The sequence below is a fragment of the Choloepus didactylus genome, chromosome 21 (genome assembly GCF_015220235.1).
Source record: "Choloepus didactylus isolate mChoDid1 chromosome 21, mChoDid1.pri, whole genome shotgun sequence".
Taxonomy (NCBI): Eukaryota; Metazoa; Chordata; class Mammalia; order Pilosa; family Megalonychidae; genus Choloepus; species Choloepus didactylus.
The window spans coordinates 16177948-16202389 of record NC_051327.1 but is presented as its reverse complement, the minus strand read 5'-3'; the positions used below and the strand labels follow the sequence as shown (position 1 = coordinate 16202389).

At 58.6% G+C, this 24442-nt stretch overlaps 1 protein-coding gene across 3 annotated transcripts in view; it reads left to right on the top strand.

The window, feature by feature from the left end:
• Nucleotides 1–24442, top strand: part of CLIP2 (CAP-Gly domain containing linker protein 2) — a 75286-nt gene that overhangs the window by 8952 nt on the left and 41892 nt on the right. For all 3 annotated transcript variants that reach the window (XM_037814457.1, XM_037814455.1, XM_037814456.1), the window contains exons 2-3: nt 8672–8861; nt 22902–23458. In XM_037814457.1, the coding sequence (XP_037670385.1) occupies nt 8738–8861; nt 22902–23458 (681 nt within the window). In that variant the 5' untranslated portion in view covers nt 8672–8737. The remainder of the gene's footprint in view (nt 1–8671; nt 8862–22901; nt 23459–24442) is intronic.

Below are 24442 nucleotides of genomic sequence, written 5' to 3'. Positions count from 1 at the left end.
GGTTGCTTGTGCAAACTCTGACAGTGGGGAGGAGAGCCTGGGAGATGGAGGGGCTTTCCTGCAGCTGCTCCAGCCAGGAAGTGTCAGACGGAGGTGCCAGGGAAAATCAAAAGTGAAAAGGGCAATAATGAGAGACGATCGGGTCAGCACCCTGGCCTGTGGGAACCCAGGCACCCGGTTCCTTCCAGCCCTGCTCCAGTTGCTGGGTAACCGCAGCGGGCTTTCCTCTCCCTGGGCCCCTGAGCGCTGCCTGTCCCCGGGACCCTCTGTCCAGCCCGGTTTTCGTCCCTTCGGGCACTTGCATCTCACTGTCCTGTTTGCTTGCTCCTTGGCCTTGAGTGGATCCTCTCTGCCTCGGTTTCCCATTCTGTGAAATGGGAATGCTGGTGGGGAAGAAAGTTCAGAGGGTGACCTGAGCCTGTGGTTGTCCCTGGGCCGGTTGTGGGACCCCAGCCAGCGGAGCGGGGTGGATGCCTGCCCAGCATTATAGGGCAGCCGCGGGAGGGCCCCGGCTGTGAGGGCCACAGAGCCTGAGCGCAGATGGCCAAGCCCCCCAGTGTGTCCAGATCAGGCCGACCATTCCAGGGCTCTGTCGTCACCCCAGGCTGGTGGTTTATGAACGGGGAAACTGTGGCCCCGAGCTTGGAGACAGGACGGTGGGCAGCAGGGGCCAGGGTTTGGGACTCCCGGCCTGGGCTTGTCTCTCAGCCTCAGTTGTCCAAGACTCTGGGGATCGACTGGGCCACGGGGGTCTCTTTCTGTCCTTCCCTTGCTTGGCTCTGAGTGCCCTGCACGGCTGAGCCCACCGGCTGGCACTGCCCACCCCGCTCTCTGTCTTCCCACCCACATCCTCCCTCCCCTCTCCTGGAAGCCCGGTCAGCCCTGGGGAACCTGGGTTCCAGCTCCAGTTCTTGGCGTCTCCCACCCTGGGGGTGGCTGCCAGGCCCCTTGGTGCCGCTATGCTCTCGGGGAGACTCGGGACCCTCAGCAGGGACCTTCTCTGCCCCTTTCTTCTAGCTTCTCCCCCTGCGCCGCGGCCACTGGCCCGCACGTCCTGGGCTGGCTCTAGCTTCCTCTGGGGCCTCAGTGACCGGGGGAGAGCAGGGGTGGGTGCGGGGACGAGGGGCACAGGCAGCCTGGCGCCGTGTGCCCGGCTCGCCCAGGCCCGGGGGGGAGCTGGGTATGAGGCTGGGAGCCTTGGCTTCCTCCTCAGCTGGCAGGGCTGGCAGGAGGGGCCCGTCTCAGGCCTGCCCTGCCCCCTGCACGCCCTGGGCCTGGAGGACGTGGGGGTTCTAGCTTCACTGCTGGGCAGCCTTAGTCTAGCTCAGAGCCTTCGTTTCCCCATCTATCAAGTACAGACAAAGTGGGCCCACCCTCCAGGCTGGGTCGGGAGTGGGCAGTGAGGCCAGAGCTGGTGAATCCCCCTGCCGGATTCCTCGGGTGGGGGTTGGGGTGCTCAGTGGGGTGGGGCTGGGCCCACACCAAGTCCGGAAGAGGCTGCCCCATCATTCAGGGAACCTTGGCCGGGCGGCCGGCACCTGGGGGGCCCTGCCTTGCGGGGAACCTGCCCGCCATTCTTCTTGGTGGGTGTGAGCGGGAAGGGGGGCTGTTTCCTCTCCCTCACCCCCATGTCTGTCGTAATATTTTTTAATTTTAAAATTGATTATGAAATGCTGTAGGCGCTCAAATGGGTAAAACAGGAATACAGTGAAGACCTGTGTACACCCACGAGATTTAAACAAACCTTACAGATAGAAACAAAGCCCTCAGTTACCCCACCCCAGCCCTACCCCAGAAAACCATCTCCCTGCTGTGACAGAGGCCAGCCAAGGGGCCTAGGTGTGTGCCCGAGGCGTGTCCCATGGTGTGTGCCCGAGGCATGTCCCATGGCGTGTGCCCGATGGCGCGTCCCGTGGCATGTTCCCGAGGCGTGTCCTGTGGCGTGTGCCCGAGGCGTGTCCCGTGGCGTGTGCCTGCTGAGGATTGGCTGGGTCCCCGGGTGCACCTTCCTGGATGGAGTTGGGGGCTAGCACTCTCCCAGGCGTGTGCCTGCTCCTCTCCCAGCAGCCCGTGGCTCCAGGCCTCATGGTTCAGGCTTTCTGCCTTTTTGTTCATCTGATCCGGCGTGAAATGGGAGCTCCTGGTGGCTTGAATTTGCATTTCTCCGGTGACCAGGATCCCCTGCGCAGGCGGGTCCTATTCCTTCTCCTGTCTTAGGGTCGCCCCGAAGCTGGCACTCCGTGGCCCCTTTCCTCTTCCCCTCCACCCCCCACGTTACATAACAGTGGGTGCTCCAGACCTCTGCGCCTTCATGCTCCCCAGCCTCAGCTGCCCAGCGTGACTCACCCATGACCCCACCGCCCTCCAGGTCCCTCAGTCGCCCCCCACCCAGCATGTCCCCAACTGGGACCCCTCCAGCCCTGGCCTCCTCCCAGGAAGATTCTCCCACCTGCCTGTCCGCCCTGGGCCCTCCCTTTATGCCCCTCACTCCCCTTCCTCCTCGCCCCCAAATCCCGCAGCCTTTGTTTCCTCTGCCCCTCTCCCCGTCCAGCCCCTGCCCCAGTTCAGACCTCATCTTGCCTTCCTTGTCTGGCAAAGCAGTCCCCAGCACACCCAGCCCCCCAGCCCCCCAGCCCCTGCCCGTGGTCCACAGTGGCTCCCGAGCGCAGTTTGGCTGAAGTGCACCTCCAAGGGGAGCAGCCCCTGGCTTGGAATCCTTCTGCAGTCCCTCATGCCCCCAGAGCAGAGATCCCGCTTGCCCCTCCACGGCTCTGGGTGCACCCCCTCCCCACGTCAGCCCGACTCCCCAGCTGTTTGGTCGGCCTGGAAGTGCATGGTCTGGGCCTCCCCTGGGGTCCCCTGGGGAGCCCCTCAGCCCTCTGCCCCTCGGGTGCCCCCACCTGGTCTCCCCATGACCATGAGTTAGGGCTTGCCGTGAGCGCACCCTGGGTGGGTGGGGGCTGCGCCAAGTCCATCTCTGGGTGCAGTGTGGGGCTGGGCATGGGGGCACAGGCTCAGGAGAGGAGGGCTGGCGACAGTGGCCAGAGGTGGTCGGGGGGGGGGGGGATGTGGGCACCCTGACTGCCCCTGAGCCCCCAAAGGAGAGCCACTGCTCTCAGGGGGAGGCTGACCTCAGTGAGAGCTGGGCCGTGCAGTGGCCTTGGCTGGCATCTGTGTCCCTGTGCCCCCCTGCCCTCCCCTGGGTTGGCACGTCTGGTCCTGGGCCCGGCTTCCCAGAGCCCGCCTCTCACCCTCCGGGGCCGGGGCTGGCAGGCCTGAGATGGGCTCCACTGTCCTATTTGGCACCTTTCCCCCACTTCTGTGGGGGCCGCCTCCCCGACTGCTGATTGGTGGAGAATTCTTGGACCTCGTCCCCACGGAAACGCTGCAGTCCGCCCCCCGGGACAGCTGGAACGGAACCCCTGAATGCAGTCACTGGCAGATGACGGCGGCACAAAGGGGGCCTGTGGGGCTGGAGCCGCCCCACTCTCGCCTGCCACGACCGCCCAGGTCCCTGGAGGAGGCCGGCGCAGGCACCGAGCTCGGAGAAGAGCGACAGCTGCCGTTTCCTGGGCAGCTCCTGTGCCAGGCAGGGAGGGGGCCCTGTGGGGTGCATGCTCTGACTCCCTCTTAGTGCCTCCACGAGGCAGCGATGCTTTGGTCTCCTGTGTGCGGATGGTCATGAAACTGATCCTCTCCTTGGCCGGGGTGTCTGCACCCCTCGGGGCAAAGATGAGGTTCCAGACTGGAGCTGCACGGGGCTCCCGCCTCCTCCCTCTGCCCCCCCAGCCCTGCCCGTCGAGTGCAGTGTGGCGGGGAGGCCAGTTGGTCAGTGGTCCCAGCTTTTTCCAAGAAGCCCCTTCTCTTCCTCTGTCTCAGGAACTAGGCTGAGTCCCAAAGGGGCTGCTGGCCCGAGGCCCCTCCCCTCTTCCCGTATAGCCGTTCTCCTCCTTGTCCCCTTGGAGGGGCCTGGGCCGCCCACCCCCTGCCTGTCCCTGCCGCCTGCAGCCCTCTGCGGGGCTGGGGGTGGCCATGAATGGCGCCTTGGTTCTCCCCGCTCGCCAGCTCCTCTGTCTCCTTTGTCAGACCCAGCGGGTAGGTCCCGTCCCCCCTGCACCCCCCACCAGAGGCCAGGGGTCTCACAAATGTTATTCCAGGGAAGTAGGGAAGGGTGGGAGCTTCATTCATGGCAACTTGTGTCGCTGGGTGAATCCCCGACCTTTTCTGCACTCGGATGCTCCGGCTGTCAGGCAGTGGCTGCCTCGGCAGGGCCTGGTGAGGGCTGACGGGCACACAATGAATTCTCATAACTGCTGGCTGTCGGCAACATCGGGGTCCGGGAAGGCAGCCGGGCAGTGGTGGGAGCCTCCGGAAGCCTCCCCTGCGAGGAGTGCCCTTGGGGATTTGTGGCCCCTGTTCTGTGGGCCTCAGCAGATGTGCTCAGGTCCCTGGGGCTTTGGGATCAGGGCTCTGTGCCTGGCACCCTTGTGGGGCTGGATTCTCAGTGGGAAGAGATGGTGGCTTCTCCTGAGGCTGCCCAAGAGCTCTTAGGAGGCAAAGTAGAGAAAAAGGAGAATAGTAAAGTCGCTCCGTGCAGTTTAGCATGTGATCCTGAGGTCTCAGTGGGCCCCAGGTGCTTGGAAGATTTCCTGGAGGAGGAGGCATCAGACTAGGTGTTGAAAAATCAGGTGGGTTTGAATGGGAAGTGAAGCAGGTGGGGGGAAAGGCACGGGCAGAGGCTCCGAGGCAGGGACGTGTGCAGCGAGCGGTGAGAAAATGCAGGGTCTTCAGTGGAAGGCTGGCTGGGGGGCCTCCAGTGTCGGGGACACGGTTATGCTGCTGGTCCCTGCCCCTGAGGGTGCGTTGACCAGTGGGGAACTGGACCTGCATGTAGGGCAGGGGTGTCCGACGGCCAGCTGGGTTGGTCACCCTCAGCGCTCAGTCCTGGGTGCTGGGTGAAGTGGCAGCCGGGCCTCCTCAGCCTCTCACCCCCATGGGCCAGCGTCACTCATTCATTCCACAGGGGTTTATCGGGCAGGTATTATGCACCAGGCACCTCCGTCAGGACCAACAGTAGCATAGAAAACCAAACAAACCCAAGTTCCTGCCCTCCTGGGTGGGGGCTGCGATTTTAGAAGGGGACATTTGAGCAGACACCTGAAGGAGGTGAGGACACACCATGGGATATTTGAGGGAACAGCATTCCAGGCAGAGGGAACAGCGTGTGCCAAGGCCCTGAGGCTGGAGCATGCTCATGATGCAATCGAAGAGCAGCCAGAGGCCACTGGGGCTAGAGGGGAGTGGACGAGGGAAAGCGAGGGTGGAGGAGGTGATGGCAGAGAGGTGAGGGAACCAGGGAGGCCACGCACTACACCAGCTTTTCCCCGGAGTTGGCAAGCCGAGACGGTTTTGTTTTTTTATAACACTTTTTAAAATGGGAGATTCCGTTTACATACCATAATATTCACCCATTTTAAGTGAGCCATGTGATGAATTTTGGTATAAATACACATTTGTGCAACCATCACCCCAATTCAGTTCTAGAACATTTCTACTATCCGGAAAGGTCTCTCCTGCCCGTTTGCCATCAGTCCCCGCTGCTCCCCCCAGGCAGCCACTGCTTTGCTTTCCGTGTCTGTAGTTTTGCCTTTTAGAGAAACGTCATATAAATGGAATCACACAGTAAGGAGTCTTTTCTCTCTGGCTTCTTTGAGCAGTGTCCCTGTTGTTGCATGTGTCGGTGGTTCTTTTTTATTGCTGAGTAGTGTTCCCCGGCCTGGCCATACCCGCTGTTGCTACATTCACCACCTGATGCTGCTTGGGTTGTTGCCACTTTGAGGGTACTGTGAATAAAACCGCTCTGCGCGATTGTGTTCAAGTCTGTGCAGACATGGGTTTTCATTTCTCTAGACGGCTGGGTAATGTGGTAGGTGTAGATTTTTAACTTTTTAAGAAACTGCCAAGCTGTTTTCCAGGGTGCTTGTACCATTTTTTACTTCACAGTATCTTAGTGAACCCTTTGCTCCATGTCCTCACCCACATCCTTGGTTGGTCATGTTTGGTTTTTTGTTTTGTTTTGCTTTTATTTTTGCCATCCCAGTAGAGGTAAGGTGGTATCTCGTGGTTTTGATCTGCATTTCCCTAATGCCTAATGGTGTTGAGCACCTTTTCACAAGCTCATTGACCATTTGTAGATCTTCTTTGGTGAAATATCTGTTCAAATCTTTACTCATTTGTTTAAAAGTCAAACATTTTATAGAGTAAAAATAAATGTTGCTCATTTTTTTTTTTTCTGTCTCTTTATTCATGAGTTGTAAGAGTTTTTAATGCATTTTGAATACAAGCTCTCTGTTAGACATATAATTTGCAGCTGCTTTCTCTGGGAGGGTTTTAGGCAGAGGAGGGGCCAGGGGTTGGGGGGGTGTCTCCTTGCACACATATTAGGGTCTGTATCAGGATTTCCTGTGTGACGGGTTCCCCCAGCCAAGCTGCCATTTGTTTGCCCCTGGGATGGGAGGTTTTACCCCGGTACCATCACTTTCACCCACCAGGCTCTCAGAGGGAGATGGCCAAAGCCCCCAGGGCTGGTTCCTGGGTGTCCCAGCCACTGGAGGCTCTGGATTTAGGGGCTGCCTCAATCCCCAGCTCGACTGGGTGACTCCCAGGCCCCAGCTGCCAGGGGAGTGGATCAGGGGATTGGAATGTTGGGTTTGGCAGGCTCGGGGCTGGCACGCGTGCTCGGTGCTCCCGACAGCTCACCTGGGGGTGTGGGTGCCACCACCCTGGCCCTGGGGGAGCCCTTTTTTCCCTGCTCTTATGGCCAACAGCCCCAGCGGGAGGAGCTGATCCTTCCCGTGACTGCCGGGGCAGCTGATAGTGTGGCTGACTCATCTTGCCGGCCGGAGAGCCATTCTGAGGACACTGTGATATTCTTGCTGAGAACAGTGTGGGTTGGTTTCTTTATTGGTTTCTTCAAGTGACAGTGTTCCTCAGATGGGCTTAGGTGAGAAAAGAAAACAATGTGTGCGGGTATGGGGATTTGCTGGCTGATTTAAGTGCAGAGCTTGAGTGAACAGCTTCAGGCTCAGCTGGATCCAGGCTCTGCAGCTCCAGGGAGTCAGCTGTGCTCCCTCCCTTGGGGTGTCGTTCCCTGCAGGTCTCCCATGTGGTAACTGGGATGGCTTCTGCGGCAGCTGGACTCCACCCTTCCCCCAGCAGCCCCAGGGCCCCAGAGTATCTTCTAGAGATTCCAGCGAGAGTCCCAGGGCCCGATGTCCTTGGCCGGCTCGGGTCACATGGTCTTCCCTGAACCAACACAGGGGCTCGGACCAGGCAGGCCTGGGTCACGTGTCCACTACGGGAGTGGCTGTGGGGTCAGCCCCATGTAAGTCATATGGGTCAAGAATGGAGAAGAGGGTTCTCTCAAGAGAATGAGGTTCAGTGACGAAGGATGGGGTAAGGATATGGGGAGAAGGCAGAGGACACAGAGTCCCTTCCTGCATCAGTTTAGGGCCCAGGGGGCATCGATCTGCCATGTTCCCAAGGTCACCCAGGGCCCTCCATCTGCCCCATGGTACTCTCGGGTCCCCCTCCCCATTGGGCAGTGTGCTCCTCAAGGGCAGGGGCCAAGTCCCGCCTGGGGCCCTGGGACAGGGCAGGCCTGGCCGGTAGTGAGCACACCATAAGCATTTGGTGCCGGGAGTGGCTGTGTGCAGGACAGAGGGGGAAGGGGCCGGGGGACGGTGGGCTGTCCTTTGGCTTCTCCTCCAGCCCCCTGCAGCCAGTCCCATCGTGCCTGCCTCTGGTCCTCTGAACAGGTCACCCCGATTGCAGACTCTTGGGAGTCCCTGTGTAAATGCAAGTGCCCCTGTGGGTCGTGGGTGCTGCGCCCTCCTGGCTTTGTCACACGAGTGTGAGGCTGCAAAGGTGGAGCAGCGGGCGAAGGGGAGGGCAAGCCCGTCGTGGTGTGGGATGGGGCAGGCGGCCACACGGGCGAGGGGGGGGACTGGGGTCATAGGCCTGTCTGGGTGTAGGTCCCCACAACTGGGGACAGTGGGCAGGGGCTGGGATAGTGCGTCTAAGCTGGAATGTGGCCCGGGTGGCAAGGGGAACAATTAGCCGATTGATTAATCGACTGATTTTGCTTCACCCAGCCCACATCATGAGGGTGGCGAGTTGTTGGCTGGTCCCAGGGCTTCGGGGTTGTTGTGACCCTTCGGGGCCTCCCCGTGGGTGAGAATCCACACCAGCCTCTGCTTCTGATGAGGGCCGCGCCCAGCCTGTTGGTGGCCGTCGGACCCGGTGGTCCTGGTGCAGGGCTCCGGGGGCTCATGCAGCCACCACTGCAGACCCCCAGCTTGGTTTGCTCCTGAATCTCGCCTCCCAGGCCCAGAAAGTGGGCAGAGAGAACGTGCCAGGCCTCGGGGTGCAGCCGACTGTGACCCATGTCCTGACAACCCCACCGCCACGCTGCATGACCCCGGGCTCACGCATGATGCACTGCTCTGTGCCTCAGTTTCCCTATCTAAAAAATGAGGGTGATGACTGTCAGGCAGGGGGTGCCGGAGCCCTGTGAATATGCCACATCTGCCTCGGGGGGCTCTGGGGGGCCAGCCGGGGCCCCGGCGTCTGGTGACCGTGTGATGCGACCTCCCCTGCTCTCCGCCTGCAGGTGAGCGAGGATGGCAGCGAGGACGTGATCTGCACCGGCCCTCGTCCGCCCGCCGAGGAGACCACCATGCAGAAGCCCAGCGGCCTGAAGCCCCCCGGCCGCGGGGGGAAGCATTCAAGCCCCGTGGGCCGGACGTCCACAGGCTCAGCCTCGGCCGCAGCTGCCGCCGTGGCCACCAGCTCCAAGGAAGGTGCGCGGGGCCAAGGGGGGTGGGGGTGAGGGGCTGTGTTTCTTCTGGAAGCCCCCCAGGAACACAGGCAGCACAGATCAGCCTGGTGGCTGGCAGATCACCAGGAGTCCTTCTTTAAGCCTGACTGTGATCCCTTTAACAATTAACTAGTGAGCAGGCTCTGATGGGGGCTTTACATACATCATCCCTTTTTGGGGTCCCCCGACTCGGGGAGGTGGGTACCACTGTGGGCCCCACTTAGAGGGGAGGAAGTGGAGATCCCGAGAAGGACAGCGCTTGCCCAAGGTCTCCCAGCCAGGAAGCAACCCCAGCCTCCTCCTGCACCCCCTTTGCCCCCATTCAGCCTCCTCCCAGGGCTGAGGTTAGTCCAGTGGGGCCAGGAGCCCCATCTTCTGTGCCTGCCTTCCTGTCTGTGACACAAACCTGTGCCCTTTAACCTTTCCTTGGCTGACCCCACCTAGTTTTCCTGCTGGTGCAGGGCAGGGTCAGGACCAGGTGCCGTGTGGGGGGTGGAGCTCAGCTGTGCTTGTTTTCTCTGAGGATAAAAGTAAGATAAGATGTGCCCACTGTGGGCTGTTTGGGAAGTTGGTTGCAGAGAGTGGGGATTTGCCCAGAGGCAACTACTGTTAGCATTTTAGTCTATTTCCTTGCACTTTTCTTCTTACCTATTTGCAGTCATGCTGCATATACAACCTGCAAACCTGCAAACCTGCTTTTTTTTCTTTTTATGTGATCAGGTGCATTTTTTCACGTTATTATAAAGATTCGTGTGCATCATTTTTAATGGCTGCAGAATACTTGATTCATTCAACAAATATTGATGCAGGGCCTGCTTTGTTGACCCTGTCTGGCCCTGGGGCCTCTAATTCTGAGCAAATGGGATGGGGTCCTGGCCCTTGTGGGGCTCCCAGTCAAATAGGAGAGGCTCAGGGTGATGATCCTGTCTGATGGAGGAGGCTCAGGGTGATGATCCTGTCTGATGGGGGAGGCTTGGAGTGATGATCCTGTCTGATGGAGGAGGCTCGGGGTGATGATCCTGTCTGATGGCGGAGGCTCGGGGTGATGATCCTGTAAGATAGGGGAGGCTCAGGATGATGATCCTGTCTGATAGCGGAGGCTCAGGATGATGATCCTGTCTGATGGGGAGGCTCAGGATGATGATCCTGTCTAGGGGAGGCTCGGGGTGATGATCCTGTCTGATGGGGAGGCTCGGGGTAATGAGATCCTGTCTGATAGGGGAGGCTTGGGGTGATGAGATGCTGTAACAGAGCCTGGCCAGATCTGGGAGGTCAGCACAGGCTCTCCTAAGGAGGGGATGCAAGAGCTGGAAGGTGGCAGTTCACTTGGTGACAGGAGTATTCCAGGCAGAGAGAACAGCACGTGCGAAGGCTCAGTGGCAGAAGGGAGCACACTGCATATAAGGGAGGTAGTGAGAGCTGAGGTGGGAGATGGGGACGGGGAAGGGTGCCTGCTGGTGAGATGGGAGTGGGCGGGTTGGGGGCAGCTTGGGACAGTGCAGACAATTTCACTTACATCCTAATAACACTGGGAAGCCACTGGCAGTTTTTAAATCAGGGACAGTACAAGAGAAGGGCTTGAAAACATTTTATTACCCATCTCTGCAGTTGAAAATCATGGTTGTTTCTTATTTTGCACTTTGATAATTAACGCTGTGATGAACCTCTTTAGGCTCAAAGCCTTGCTAATTGACCACATTCCAGCCAACGAGGTAGGACATGACCCATCTCATCCGACTGGCACCGAAGTTGGGAGAGATAAAGAGGGCCAGAGGGCACACTGCTCAATCTGGCAGGATGTAGGGCCGCTTGAGCCAAAGGCATGGGCAGAGGCAGATACCCAGCGTGAGAGGGCGAGGAAGCCACGGGGTGAGGCCCAGGGGCAGAGCTCACAGGCAGGCTCTGCCCGGTGCAGCCTTCTTTGAAGACCCAGCCTCCCCCTCCAGGGTGGCAAATCTCTCCTCGCTTGTGGAAGGTATTCCTAAGCAATGAGGAGCCAGGTGAGAGAAAACCAGGAGAGAATGGGTGTTCCTGGTCATGCAAAAGCCCTGAGCTGGAATGAATTTGATTTGCTAAGAGAAAGAGTGAAGTGAGGCTCGGAGGATGTCCGTGCTCACTGCCTGGGCTGCAAGGTCAAGGGCTGACAATCGTGGGTGGGTAGTCAGGGAGGACTGCCTGGAGGAAGCAGCAGTGAGCTGGCAGGGCCTTGAGGATGTGGGAATTGTAACTGTGAAGAAGAGGAGGAGGCGGGACCAGCAGGTGGTGTGGGGAGAGCGTGGGCAGAGGCAGGAAGCGAGCTGAGTTTGGGCTGATCAGAGGTAGGTGGGGGGCTTGGATAGCCCACTGGCTGCAGAGGGCACTGGCCAGGCCCCACCCTGGGGCTGCAGTGCACCCTTCAGGGGTAGAGCCCAGTGGCACCTTCTGGGATCCCTCCTTACTGCCTGATCTTGCTCTGATGCAGCTCTCACACCCCGCCCAGCTCTGTGTCTCTGTGACTTAACCTCTCTGAGCCTGTTTCTTCACCCACAATTGGGCTCAGACCATTTCTCCCTTTGTGGCATCCAGTGAGTTAATAATGAGAAGTGCCTGCAGGTGCGAAGCTCATTAAAGATTAACGTCTTTTTCTTTCGCCCATCCGTAATCTCATTGCAGAACATTTTGAAAGTGGTAACTATCCATTACCCTACCACTTAACCCAATCGTGGCCATCATGGGTATATTTCCTTCCAGTCTTTTTTCCTAGGCACATGCCTAACAGTCTCTCGAGGGATGCTGGTTGCTTCCTGGTGGCACCGCACTGTCGTCTGGAGCCCCTGAGGGTGGGGGCCGGGTGGTCTGACCCATCTGTTGACCCCCAACCCCTGCAGGGCTGCTCTGAAAGGGGGTGGTCACCCTGCAAATGCCTGGCTGATTGGCGAGCCAGGCCCCGGGGCCCGACTTGGGGATGGACAGCGGCTCAAGGCTTGAGGCTGGGCTTGGGTTGGGGGTGCCCTACCCCCCGCTCTGGCACCCGCTGCTGCCTTTGCCCATCCGAGGGAGACACCCAAGCTGGAGCGAGGGGTGGGTGAGCTGGGAGCAGTTGGCCAAGGCTGCGAAACCCAGTGAGAGGGGCAGAGAGGATGCCGGCTGGAGCTGCTTTTGTTCCCACTCCCGGGAGTCAGGGGAGGAGGGGCTGGAGGAAGCACCCGGGAGGCTGCCCCCCCTTTCCTCTCGGCTCCTTGGGCTCTTTCACCCACCCTGTGGAACTGGCCATCTGCTCTCTGGGGTGCTCTAGGTTCCACCCCCATCAGAGGCAGAGGGTCTTGTGTGAGGGGCAGGCACCAGGGCCCAGAGGCTGGCAGTGATGAGTGGGGGGCTGCAGGCTGGTGTGTTCCCTGGGAATCAGGGCAGTGGCCGCCTTCCAAAACATGAGCTCAGCCTCTGGGCTGGGGAATTGGCTGAGGAATGAGGGACGGGGCCTGGACCTATCCCCACCCTGCCCTGTGAGCCGTGAGGGGCTTGTGTCCGCGTCCTCCTCTTAGCGGGCGGTGGTCCAAGCTGTGAGCAGGAGGGTGGTCTGGGGGCAGTGCAGTCAGGCGTGATGGTGTCCCCGGAGGCCACTTGAGACCAGGTGTCAAGGAACGGCTTGCTCCGGAGGAGATGTTGGCAGAGATCTGAGTGACAAGCAGGAACCAACCCAGCAGAGAGTAGGGAACAGCATCGAGGCAGAGGGAATGGCCACAGCGAAGGCCCCAAGGCTTCAGATATCTGAGGAAGGGAAAGCGGCTTGAGTGGACAATGGGGAGAGTGCTGAGAAGGCCGGGGCCAGACTCAGGGCTGAGATCGGGAGTCGGGGAGCTGCTGACCTGGGGCAACCAGGCCTGGCTGGGGGTGTGGCCCTCCCTCTGGGGGCAGGGGCCACCTGCTGTGGTTGAGGAGTAAAGGGGAGTCCGCAGCAGGCTGGACCTGACTGAGCCAGGTCGGGGGAGGACAGGATAGGCTGTGGGTGAGGCATCCCACAGCCCCAGCAGGAAGGGCTGCAGTGACCTGGACGAGGACTTGGGGGAATGCTGAGCAAAGGATTGGGGGTCACGTGCTGCTGTCCAGCCCCCTGTGCCCTTGCCCCTCTGGCAGAGCAGGCAGGACCTCGATTTGAAGCTCTCCCCGTCCCTGACACTGTGGTCCAACCCAGAGGCCTGAGCCTGGGGACAGCGCTGGACACACCGACACACACACACACACACACACACCGACACACACACACACACACACACACACACACACACCGACACACACACACACACACACACACACACCGACACACACACACACACACTGCCCCCCATGTCACAGTAAGCTCTGCGGCAGGTGTCTTAGGTTTCCTTCTCACTAAGCCCAGTGGCATGGTGGCTCTTGCCCCCATTTTAAAGATAAGAAGACTGAGGCTTGACTCCAGCTCCAGCTGAGTTGCCCAGAGTTACAGAGCCTGAGGGTGGTGGGGCCGGAGCTGGACTCACGCTGGGCTGGCTCTAAGGGGTCCCCTCCAGGGAGCTGAGCATCCAGCTCCTAAAGACAAAGGGCCCGCACGGGGCCTTTTCAGTTCCATTCTGACTTAGTGAGCAGGGCCCTGGACCGCCCCTGTCCCCGGGGGAGCTCCAGGGGTGGAAGCCAGCCTTGGTGCTGAGGGTGGCACCTACCGGGCCTGGCAACTTGGGCATTGCCCCCTCACGCCCCCAGAGACGTTATGTTTCTCGTACCCAGGATCCTCTGCTGGCTGCCCCACAGCCCTGGGGCAGGAATGCTGGGGCAGGTGGAGTTGTCCCCATTTTCAGTTAAGTGATTTGTCCGAGATGCTGTGCCAACCTGTGCAGGAGCAGGGTAAGGGCTCAGGCCCAGGCCTCGTGCTTCCGGCCCTTTCTCCCGCAGAGCCGGCGCGGGCCCCGGGCAGCATGCCCTCCTGCAAGGTCGCCTTCCTCGCCTCTCCTCTCCTGACCACATCCTAAACTTCCTAACGGCATCAGGACCGGGAAGCCGAGCCAGCTTCGCCGTGGCCAGGCGGGGGGCAGGGCGGCCTCCAGATGCTCCTGGCGTCGCCCGGTATTGATCTGGGGGTGGGGGCGGCACAGCCAGCACCCGGTGGCATGGCCGCAGCGGGGCGTCTCCATGGGGAGCTGGCTCTGTTCTTTCCAGGGTAAGCTCCCGCCTCTCGGGCCCCCCAGGTTCTGGCCAGGCCCACTGGGTGGGGCTCTGTTCTCCCGGCGTGGGGTAAGGGGTGCGGATGCAGGCTTCTGGGTTGTTTGGTCCGAGGAGGAGGCTCAGCTGCCCTTGGGACTCGGGGCCTGGCTGATGGAGGCTGTTCAGTGATGGCCGGCACCGCTGGTGGCGTAGCAGAGGGGCAGCTGGGCCCCTGGAGGCCTGGGTGGGGGGTGTCCCTCAGGTGGGCCCTGCCTTGGTGCTTGGGGGTCTCAGTCCTCCCTGGAGGCTGTGTCTGCTGAGGCAATCGGAGTTGCTGACTGGAAGGTGGCCGGGGGGCTCCCCGGGAAAGAGCTGCCTACCCGGGGTGGAGACCCCTGCCCATCTGTCATGACCTCCGCTCTGAGCACCTGCTGGGGAGAGGAGGCTTTGGGGTCTCCAGGGACCTCCAGGGGAGGGTAGTTGGGCTTGTGGCCAGTCCAGGGGCTCTGAGGGATGGAGGGGGAGGTCCATGCAGGTCCGGATGGGGCACAGATGCGCCCCTGGAAGTCGGGCTTGGAAGAACTGAGCCCCTTGGGGTGGGGAGGGTACATGTCAGTGGTGGCTGCGAGGACGAGGGGTGTCTGAGCTGGTCTGGGGGCTTGGGTGAGATTTTCTTCTATGGTAAAGGGAAAAATGCCATGTGTCAGGCCCTGGGTGACCACCTGGTTTGTGCTGCACTCTTGGCCCAAATATTACAGCTCCTCCTGTCCCGGGCTTGGGGCTTGGCTGCCTTCAGTGGTCACCTTATTTATAGCCCCTTCTGGGCAGCCACAGTATACATTAGCATATTAAAGCCTCTGAAAAGTCCTGCAGGAAAGCAACCTTAGCTGGGTTTTGAACTTATTTGAACTTGGAGGTTTTTGTCTTTTTTTTCCTGTAATACCTGTTAACATCTTGTGGGACTGTGTTCCAGGGAACTTTGGGAGTTGAGTGCCTCCTTGCAGGATTAGATCCCAGCCCTGGGAGGTTTTTTTCCTGGGTGGCTGTTAGGGACAGAGGGCTGGGTTCAGCTCACCCCTCAGCTGTGGGTTTAGGCAGGGCCTCTAGTGGATTTTTGGGGTTGGTTCCTTTTTATCCTGGGCCTTTTTCCCATCCCCACCCCTCCACTGCCAGGCTCCTGTGCCAGTGTCGTGTCGGATGTTAGGACACCGCCAGACCCTGCAGCATGTCATAAAGCCTTTTCCATGGAACTTGGACAGTTTATTTTTAAAGGTTTAATCACCTGCATGACTTTACTGCAATTTATATAACCATCCCTTCTTGTTTGGCACTGAGATTCAGGTTTTTATTTTGGTGAATGACAGGTGAGTCAGTTGTTTTCCTTCTAAATGATCCCCTGGGGACATGGGCCCAAGATTACATTCCCTACTTATTTGTTTTGTTTTTTTTTTAAATATTACACTTCACTTTTTAAATGCAAAAGTAACATGGGCTCATTATGAAAGTCAAAGAGTGGCCAAGAGAGGTCCCTAAGTAGAGAGTCAGGGGGAGTTGGGGCGGCTGGTCGGGTTGGCCTTTCCGAGGGCTCGCTGTGAAGGGTGTAGAGGGGGGCTGCAGCAGGGACGGGGTGAAGGAGGAGAGACCGAGGCTGGGAGAGCCTTCTGGAGCCTGCTGTGCTGGGCAAAGTGTGACCTCTTGGGCCTGAGCTCAGGTGGGGCCGTAGGGCTGGGTGGGAGGTATGGGTTTAGGAGTTACCCTGGCGAAGGGGGTCCCTTTGGTTCCAAGTGGCGAGTGCGGGGTCCTGGGGGACATCCAGGCTCCAGCACTGGCTGGTGGCTTGGGGAGGGGTCTTGACCAGAGGGAGAAGGTGGGGACTAACTTCATTCTCCACCTCCCTGTGCTGTTTGGATCTTTCACTAGGAGAATTTATTCGTGTCTCTTAAGAAAGAAGAAATGAACAGTAGGTAAAGCTGCAGGAGTGGGTTAGATTTTAGGGGGCACAGTGTGGATGGGGTTTCCCCAACTACCAACCGGAGTAATAGGACATTTTCCCGCCTCACCCCTCCGCACCCCTGGGTTGGGGACAGAGGTCAGGGACCCGGTGCTTTCTTCTCAGCTTCCTCTTCCTCGTTTCCCTCATCTGTGGGGTCTGTAGAGACTTGAGAGGGACCCCATGTATCCAGGCTGCCAGCTGCGGCCGCACCAGGGGGACGCCGGGAGCCAGCCCATGCCGGTTCCCAAAAACCAATTGTGAGATGTTCAAGCATTTTGCCAGCCAGTTGGTTGGCACAGCCATTATTACAATTCAGGTTGTATGAACTTACAATTAAATCAATCCTATTAAAAACACAGGTAGTAAATATTCCAAACTCATGACTTCTGATTCGTTCACTACACCTAACGGTGTCTGTACGTGGTGGGTGTTTATATAACAGCACACTGCCACGCCTCTCTCCCCAACTCCGCGTGCGGTGAACTCACCTTGGTGGCTGGACCTTGGCCATGGTGGGAGAATCTACACCACGGAAACTGGCAAATGCTGCACATCAGAGCTGGGTGCTTTTTCCCCCCTAGAGGCAGTTCTTGCTCGCCATTGGGGGTACATGCATGGAGAGAGGAAGGGACGGAGGCTGTGTGCTGGGCAGAGGTGGGAGAGCCCACCTGTCACCACACAGCAGGAGCCTTTGAGGAGGGGGATCGGCAGCATCGGGCACCTCCCGGCTGGTAACGGGCCTCTGCGGGGGCATGAGGAGGAGCAGGAGGTCAGAGAGCAACCAGGAAGCCAAGTGGAGTCTGGGGATAAGAGCCAGTTCTCTCTAGGCACCTGCCTGATTGAAAAACCCCCAGTGCCAGGAGAGCCGGGGACCGAGAGAATGTCTTAAATAGGGCCCCACTGGTGTTTCTGATTTTGTCTTAAGCAGGCCGCGCTTACGTCACACGTGCACGCTCAGCAGACAGCCCGGAGCCCTCCTTCAAGCTGTTAGCTGGGATTGTGTTTGGGTGGTGGAACAAGGGGGCCTTAACTTAAGAAAAAATCCTGCTAACCTATGTTTTCTAATTTTTTTGCAATGAGTATGAGTGACTTGTGTAATAAACACTTAAATAGAGGGAGAAAAGCTTCTTTGCTGGGAAGGAGTGAGGGTGGCAGGAGGAGAGGGATACAGTGGGGAAAATCATTTGTGGATCTTGGGTGAGTGGAGGGTTCATGCCACAGGGGCTCTGTCAGATGACCGGTGGGGGGAGAAGGTGAAGATGGAGGGGAGGGGAGGGGCAGGTCCCTGAGGGGGCAGAGGGGAGTGGAGGTTTGCATTTCTGCAAGGAGAAGCAGGATTCTTGGCTTTCCCAGAGAGATGCAGGGAAAGCAGGAGGACGGGGGATGCTGATGTGGGAGGACGTCAGGTGAGCTGGAAGCTGTCTGGAGCAAGCCTCAGTTTCCTTGACAGAAGAAATGGGAATGACTCCCCTATAGTGCAGGGTGCGAAGATCCTCCATGTTGCCCGGTGGGGCGGCCTTGGGGTGTGGGGCCCTGTTCCGAGCAGGCAGGGCGATTCCGCTCGCATTGAGCCTCTGCCACATGTCTGGCTGTGCTGGATGCTGGAGACGAAGCAAAGCTCTCTTGAGCTTCCCTGTGAGTTGGGAGAGGCAGGCGTAATCAGGTAACGAGAGAAAGCTCTAGACTAATAAGCAGGGTAAGGGGGCGGAGAGCGTTGCTGGGTGGACTTTTAGGTAAAGCAGTCAGGGAAGGCTTCCCTGAGGAGGGGGCCTTTGAGCGTGCTCTGCAGGAGGCGAGGGAGGGAGCGAGTGGCAGGGCTAACTGGGGCAGGGGGTTCTGGGAGTAGCCTCGCCCCCATTCATGGTTGAGCCCGCTCCCCACCCCACCCCACCGTGTTCCCTCAGCTTGCCCTTGGTGAGCTGAGTTGTAGCTTCCCGTCCTGTTGGTTCCCTGCATTGCGGGCCCTCGTTTGGCCCATGCCTGATGTCCCCAGCGTCCAGCACATGGTCTGGCCCCTCCTAGGGGCTCAGCGAATGGAGTCCCTGGTGGCAGAGATGTGAGAGGCCTGGAAAAGGCCTGTCCCCACTTCCCCAGACAGGGGTGGGCACCCCCATCGAGCCCCCTGCCCCCACCTGCTGTTGGACCAGGCTGCCAGCTGCCACGTCCCTTAGCCCTTTTCTGTAGGGTTCTGCTTTGAACTTGAAACCCATGATAAATTCCCTAGTGCCTTATGTCTGTTTGGGAATCCGCTGTCTGGGAGAAAGGAATCAGTTGCTCATGTGGGATTTAGGTCCATGCCACTGGCCCGGCTGGGGGTCAGCGTGGCCCTTAGCTTTCAGGAAGGTGTACAGTGCAGTGGGGACCTGGAGGGGCAAGTGAGGCCCAGGCCCTGCCCTCGGGGGGCTTCTGGGCTGCCTGGCTTGGGGCCTGTGAGGGCAGGGCCCACCAGCCAGGGCTCCGTAGCTCTGACCTGCTCACACCGGCTTCCCTGGGAGGAGAGGTGGGTCATGCAGAAGGTCAGTGCAGACAGGACCCTGCTGTGTCTGATCTAGCCTGTTGTGGCCACATGGGGAAACTGAGGCCCAGAAACGGGAAGGGGTTGCCCGAGTTAGCAAGTGTGTCACTGGGGTTGGGGGTGAGGGTGCTTTGGGGGCTCCAATCCCAGGCAGCTGAAACCTTCCCAGTGTGAGTGGGGGAATTGGGGGGTTTGTGCCTGTGAGGCCGGGGTTGCCCCAGGTACGCTACAAAGAGCAAAGAATGAGCAAAGCGACCGCGTGGGGATTGCCCCAGGCTTGTGACCTGGATTTGAGCAGCTGTTGAAACAGCTGGTCCCTGGGCCCGTGTACCCCTGGGAGGGGCGGGGTGGGGGAGAGGAGGAGATTACCTGGGGGTCTGCCTGGGTTGGGACAGCTGGGGAGGACAGCTGAGAGGCAGTGTCCTGCCAAGAATAGGCAGCCCGGGTGCCCCCTCGGCCTGGGACCCCTTCTCTGGGCTCTAAACAGAGAGGACAGGTAGAGACAGGCTCCTGGCTGGGCCGGCACGGTTTGGGTCAGGTGGCAAACGTTACGGAGCCCTCTGCTTGGGAAACGGAAGGAACCGGCACCTGTCTTGCGTGCGTCGTGGTGGGGAGCGGTTAAGAGGGGGGCTCCGTGAGCTTGGGCGAGTTCTCAACCTCTGTCCCCTAATCTGTAAGGTAAGAATGAAGTGTACCCAAGGGTCCAGTCCACTGGGGGCATGCAGGAGGCGCTTCATAAGTGGTAGCTTTTTTTTTTTTTTTTAACTTTAATTTTCAAATCATTTCAAACTTACAGGACAGTTGCAAAAATAATAAAAACTGATACAGAAAACTCCAATATACATACCTCCTACCCAGACACCCAGTGTTACCAGCTTTTAACATCTGGCCACGTTTGTTGTAGCATTCTGTCTGTCTGTCTGTTTTCTAAACATTTGAGAGTAGTTGTGTACATCATGCTCCTCAAAACAGAGATAATCATTTATGTAACCATCTTAAGGAAAGTTCTCAAGTTCAAGAAATTTAACACTGATGTTGAGCATACAGTCTATGTTCTAGTTTTTTCAGTTGTCCCAATAATACCCTTTTGGGCCTTTTCTCCTCTGTCATTAGAGCCAATCCAGGCTCATGTATTTCCAGGCTCATGCCTTGCATCTAATTGTCATTGTCCATTTAGTCTCTCTTTTTTTAAAATTGTGGCAACATAAATACAACATGAACTTTCCCACCCCAGCCCCTCGGTGGGATTCATGACATTCCCAGTGTCGTGGGTAGCTGTTGTTTTGGTGACCAGACCCCCCAGGCTCCGTGGGAGCTGGAGGCACCGTCTGATTGGCAGCTTCCTCCCTGCCGTGGCTGCTTTTCCTCAGGAAGTGGGGCCCATCTGACCTGCAGACGGTGGTGGTGAGAGGAGTTGCCATCCAAAGGGGTGGCTGGGGGTCCCCAGTTCCCATTACTGGTATTTACTGTCAGCAGAGGCTCCGTGTAATACGAGGCTGTTCTAGAATGGGACCGTGGACTCCCAGGAGCTCAGGCCTGGAAGTAGGGATCTAGCCGGACAAGGCCTGGGTGAGTAGATGCTCACACGCAGCCTCTGATGACCACTGGCGACTCGTCTGCTTCCCCCGTTGAGCTGCAGGTAGCATGACCTGCACAGGGTCACACCGTGAGGTGGTGGCAGAGCCAGCCTGGAAGCCCTGCTCCTGGCTCTGTTGTTTTTCTGTTTCTTCCCTACTTCCTCATTTTGAGTATAAACCATTCTTAGAATAATAGTAATATCAACATTTACTGTCCACTTGCCGTGCAGTTGGTGTGTATTATCCGACAGGTGCCGAGGAGGGCACGGGGCTTCAAGGCATTAAATAACTTTCTGAGTTTTGTGCCGCGAGGGGCCGGTGGGGTGGCAAAGAGCTGGGATTGGGGTGCGGTGCCACTGTGGCCTCTGCTGTGTGCAGTCTCAGTGGTGAAAGAGTGGAGCCTCGGCGGAGGGGTGGTGGTGGTGGTGTCATTCAACCCAGGCTTCCACCCACTAAAATAAGAAAACATAAGGCACATCCCTATGGAGGAAGGAGTAAAAGATGAGAATGTTCCCTCCTTGAAGAGAACTGGAGGGTTTGGCTGGATCCTGGTAAATGGGTCCATTCGGAGGAGTCTGGGATTTGGGGTGACTGTACTGTGTGGGGCTTGGGGTGGTGGATGCTTGGATGAATGAAAGTGTCCTGGACCTGCTTGGCTCTGTGGCCCCCGTTTGGGGACCTGGGTAAAGCATCTGATAACCACTGAGCCTCCATTTCTTCACCTGTGAGATGGGGACACTTCCCACCTGCAGGGTGGACCATGAGGGTCAGGTGAGCTCTTCCACAGAGCCTGTGAGTAAAGTTCAGCAGTGGGGCATGTCCATCTTCCTTGGAGTCAGTGGCTCCCTGTCCACCGAGACTCTGTCCTTGGCGGTCAGCCCCCTGTTCTGGGGGTGGGTGGCTCCGTGTGGCCCTGAGGCAGCACCAGCCAGGCTGGGGCCCGGGGCTTCTTGACCCTGGGTGTCTGGAGGACGCTGATGGGGATACGACCCCACTGGCCTGCACTTCGGATCGCATCCTGCATCTGCCCCTTGGCATCTCGCAGGCCCATCGGCCTCTGGAAAGGAGGAGCAGGCGGACGAGACCTTCCCTGCCAGGTGTTTGATCTGACAAGAAGGTGGGGGCAGCTGCAGGCCTCGAGGTGCAGGCTCATGGGGGCCTCCAAGGACAGGGTGGGGAGTGGGCCGGGAGGACAAACGGGCAGGCTTCCTGAGCACCTGCATTCCTAGGGGGCCCCGGTGGGCCCAGGTCCCAGGCAGCTCAGGCACTGAAGAGACACGGCAGGTTCCAGGCTGCCTCTGTGGCTTCGCTGAGTGACCTCAAGCAGGTGGCCTCCCTTCTCCAAGTGCATTTCTGCATCTGTAGCGTGATGGAGCCTGGGAGGCAGGTGCCCTCTGTCTTCCTATAAGGAGGGGCTGGATCAGGGGACCCCAAAGCCCAGTTCAGGCCAGAAAGCCCAGTTCCAAGAGTGGCCTCCCAGCCCCCCCTACCCCCACACCCCACCTTCTGCTCCCCTGGGCCTCTGCAGCCTTGAAGCTGGGGGGCTGCAGGCCTGGGGAGGGGGAAGGGGGAGGTTCAGGAGGGAAGAGGGTTTTCCTGGCTCCTTCCTTGCCCCAGGATGTCTGCAGCTGTGTCGAGAAACAGGTTGGGAGCCTTCTGTGGGGGCCTGGGGCTGGCTGGGGGAGGGGAATAGAGGCACCCCCATGAGATGTGGGTTCCTCCTAGGGGCTGTGGGTGGTCTCAGGTTAAAAGCTGAGGGCCTGAGCCCACCCGGGGCTGGGGGGGGATGTGTAATCCTCAAGAATAGGTTCTTCCCTGCTCCTGACTTTTTTTTTTTTTTAAATTAAAATTCAGTTTTATTGAGATATATTCACATACCATACAATGATCCATGTGTACAGTCAACTGTTCACAGCACCATCATATAGCTACGCATTCATCATCCCAGTCTATCTTTGAACATTTTCCTTATACTGGGAAGAATCAGAATAACAATAAAAAATAAAGTAAAAAGGAACACCCAAATCATCCCCCCCATCCCACCCTATTGTTGATTTAGTTTTTGTCCCTATTTTTCTACTCATCCATCCATACACTGTATAAAGGGAGTGTGATCCACAAGGTCTTCACAATCACACCATCACCCCTTGTAATCTACATTGTTATACAGTCGTCTTCAGGAATCCAGACTACTGGGTTGAATTTTGATAGTTTCAGGTATTTACTTCTAGCTATTCCAATACATTAAAATCTAAGAGGTGTTATCTATATAGTGCATAAGAATGTCCACCAGAGTGACCTCTCGACCCATTTGACATCTCTCAGTCACTGAAATTTTATTTCGTTTCATTTTGTATCCCCCTTTGGTCAAGATGTTCTCAATCCCATGATGCTGGGTCCAGATTCTTCCCCGGGAGTTGTATCCTGCATTGCCAGGGAGATTTACACCCCTAGGAGTCAGATCCCACGTAGGGGGTCCTGCCCCTTGCTTTTGAGTGACCTTGAGCACTAGAAAGCCTTTACTTCTGAGGCAGAATTTTCCAGAGCTTTTCATCCTTAGAACCTTCTGGAGGGCCTGGAAGTGTAGGGAGAGACCAGGGGATGGACGCCTGAGGCCCAGAGAGCGAGGTTGCCTGCTGGAGCTCCACTTCCTGTGATGCTTGCCTCAGTTTCCCCATCAGTTAGCCAGAATTGGGCCTCCAGCTCTGACCTTGTGCTCCTGGGGCCGCGGGGGGTCCAGTTCCCAGGGCAGCCCTAACTGCCGCCTCGCTCCTCACTCCACAGGCTCCCCCCTGCACAAGCAGGCATCAGGCCCCCCCTCCTCCGCTGCCGCAGCTGCCGCCCCCGAGAAGCCGGGCCTGAAGGCGGCCGAGGTGGGCGATGACTTCCTGGGGGACTTCGTGGTGGGCGAGCGGGTGTGGGTGAACGGCGTGAAGCCCGGCGTGGTGCAGTTCCTGGGCGAGACGCAGTTCGCCCCGGGCCAGTGGGCCGGCGTGGTGCTGGACGAGCCCGTGGGCAAGAACGACGGCTCGGTGGGCGGCGTGCGCTACTTCGAGTGCCCGACGCTGCAGGGCATCTTCACGCGGCCCTCCAAGCTGACCCGGCAGCCCACGGCCGAGGGCTCGGGCAGTGACACCCATTCGGTGGAGTCGCTCACCGCCCAGAACCTGTCGCTGCACTCGGGCACGGCCACGCCCCCGCTGACCAGCCGCGTCATCCCCCTGCGGGAGAGCGTCCTCAACAGCTCTGTCCGGACGGGCAACGAGTCGGGCTCTAACCTGTCAGACAGCGGCTCCGTGAAGCGGGGCGACAAGGACCTGCGCCTGGGAGACCGCGTGCTGGTGAGTGTGTGACACAATCCACATTGGTAACCACACAGTGCCGAGGGAGGCAGGCCCAGTGGACTCGTGAGACCATTGCTGTGTGACCTGGGGCAAGTTGCTTAACCTTTCTGGGCCTCAGTCTTCCCACCTTGTAAAATGGGAATTTTCATAGTACCCCCTCATGGGTTGAAATGTGTGAATGCAGGTAAAGCATTTAGACAGTGCCTGATCCTTAGTAAACACCCTGTAAATGTCTGCTGTTACCGAGGTTATCCACTGAGTCAGCCCCTCAACATGGCTGAGTCTGTCTGGGACCAGGCACCAGAGACCCCTGTCCTGGGGGTGGAGGTGGAGGGTGCAGACTCTAATGAGCTATAACCTGGCGTGATCGGTGATGCTGTGGAAGAGAGAATCGGGGGTCACTGGAGTCCAGGGGGCTCCACCACAGGCTTCCTGTCAGGGCCCTCTTCTCTGGTGCTCCGAGCTGTTAGGGCCATGGCGGAAGCAGAGACAGTGGCCCCACATCTTTTGGCATCTGGATTCATCCTTCTGCAGTCTGACCATGGTGTTTTCCCGGGTACCTGCTGTGGGCCAGACCCAGGCTGGGGGGGCCAAGGTGGACAGGACGGGGGCCCTCCAAGGGCACACGAGGAAGTCCCTGAAGGGTGTCTGGTGGGGCTGGAGTGGGGGGAGTGGAGGGGAGGGCCCTGCTGCAGGACAGGGAGGCTTCCTGGAGGCGGAAGCACTAATGGTGGTGCAGCTCAGTGACTGGAATTGTCGGGCCGGCGCTGAGGGGGGCTGCCCACCTCGGACACCTCATCTCCCCGAAAGTGAGCAGCCTCGTCCACCATGGTGGCCTGTGGGCCCTGCCACTGCCCCATCCTTCCCGGCCAGCCCTCATCCCTGCCCGGATCCCCTCTTGCCTCTGCCCTTCCCCACAGTTCCCTGGCCCCAAGCAGGCTGCTCCAGGTCTGGAAGCATCACCCCATTACAGAATACTCG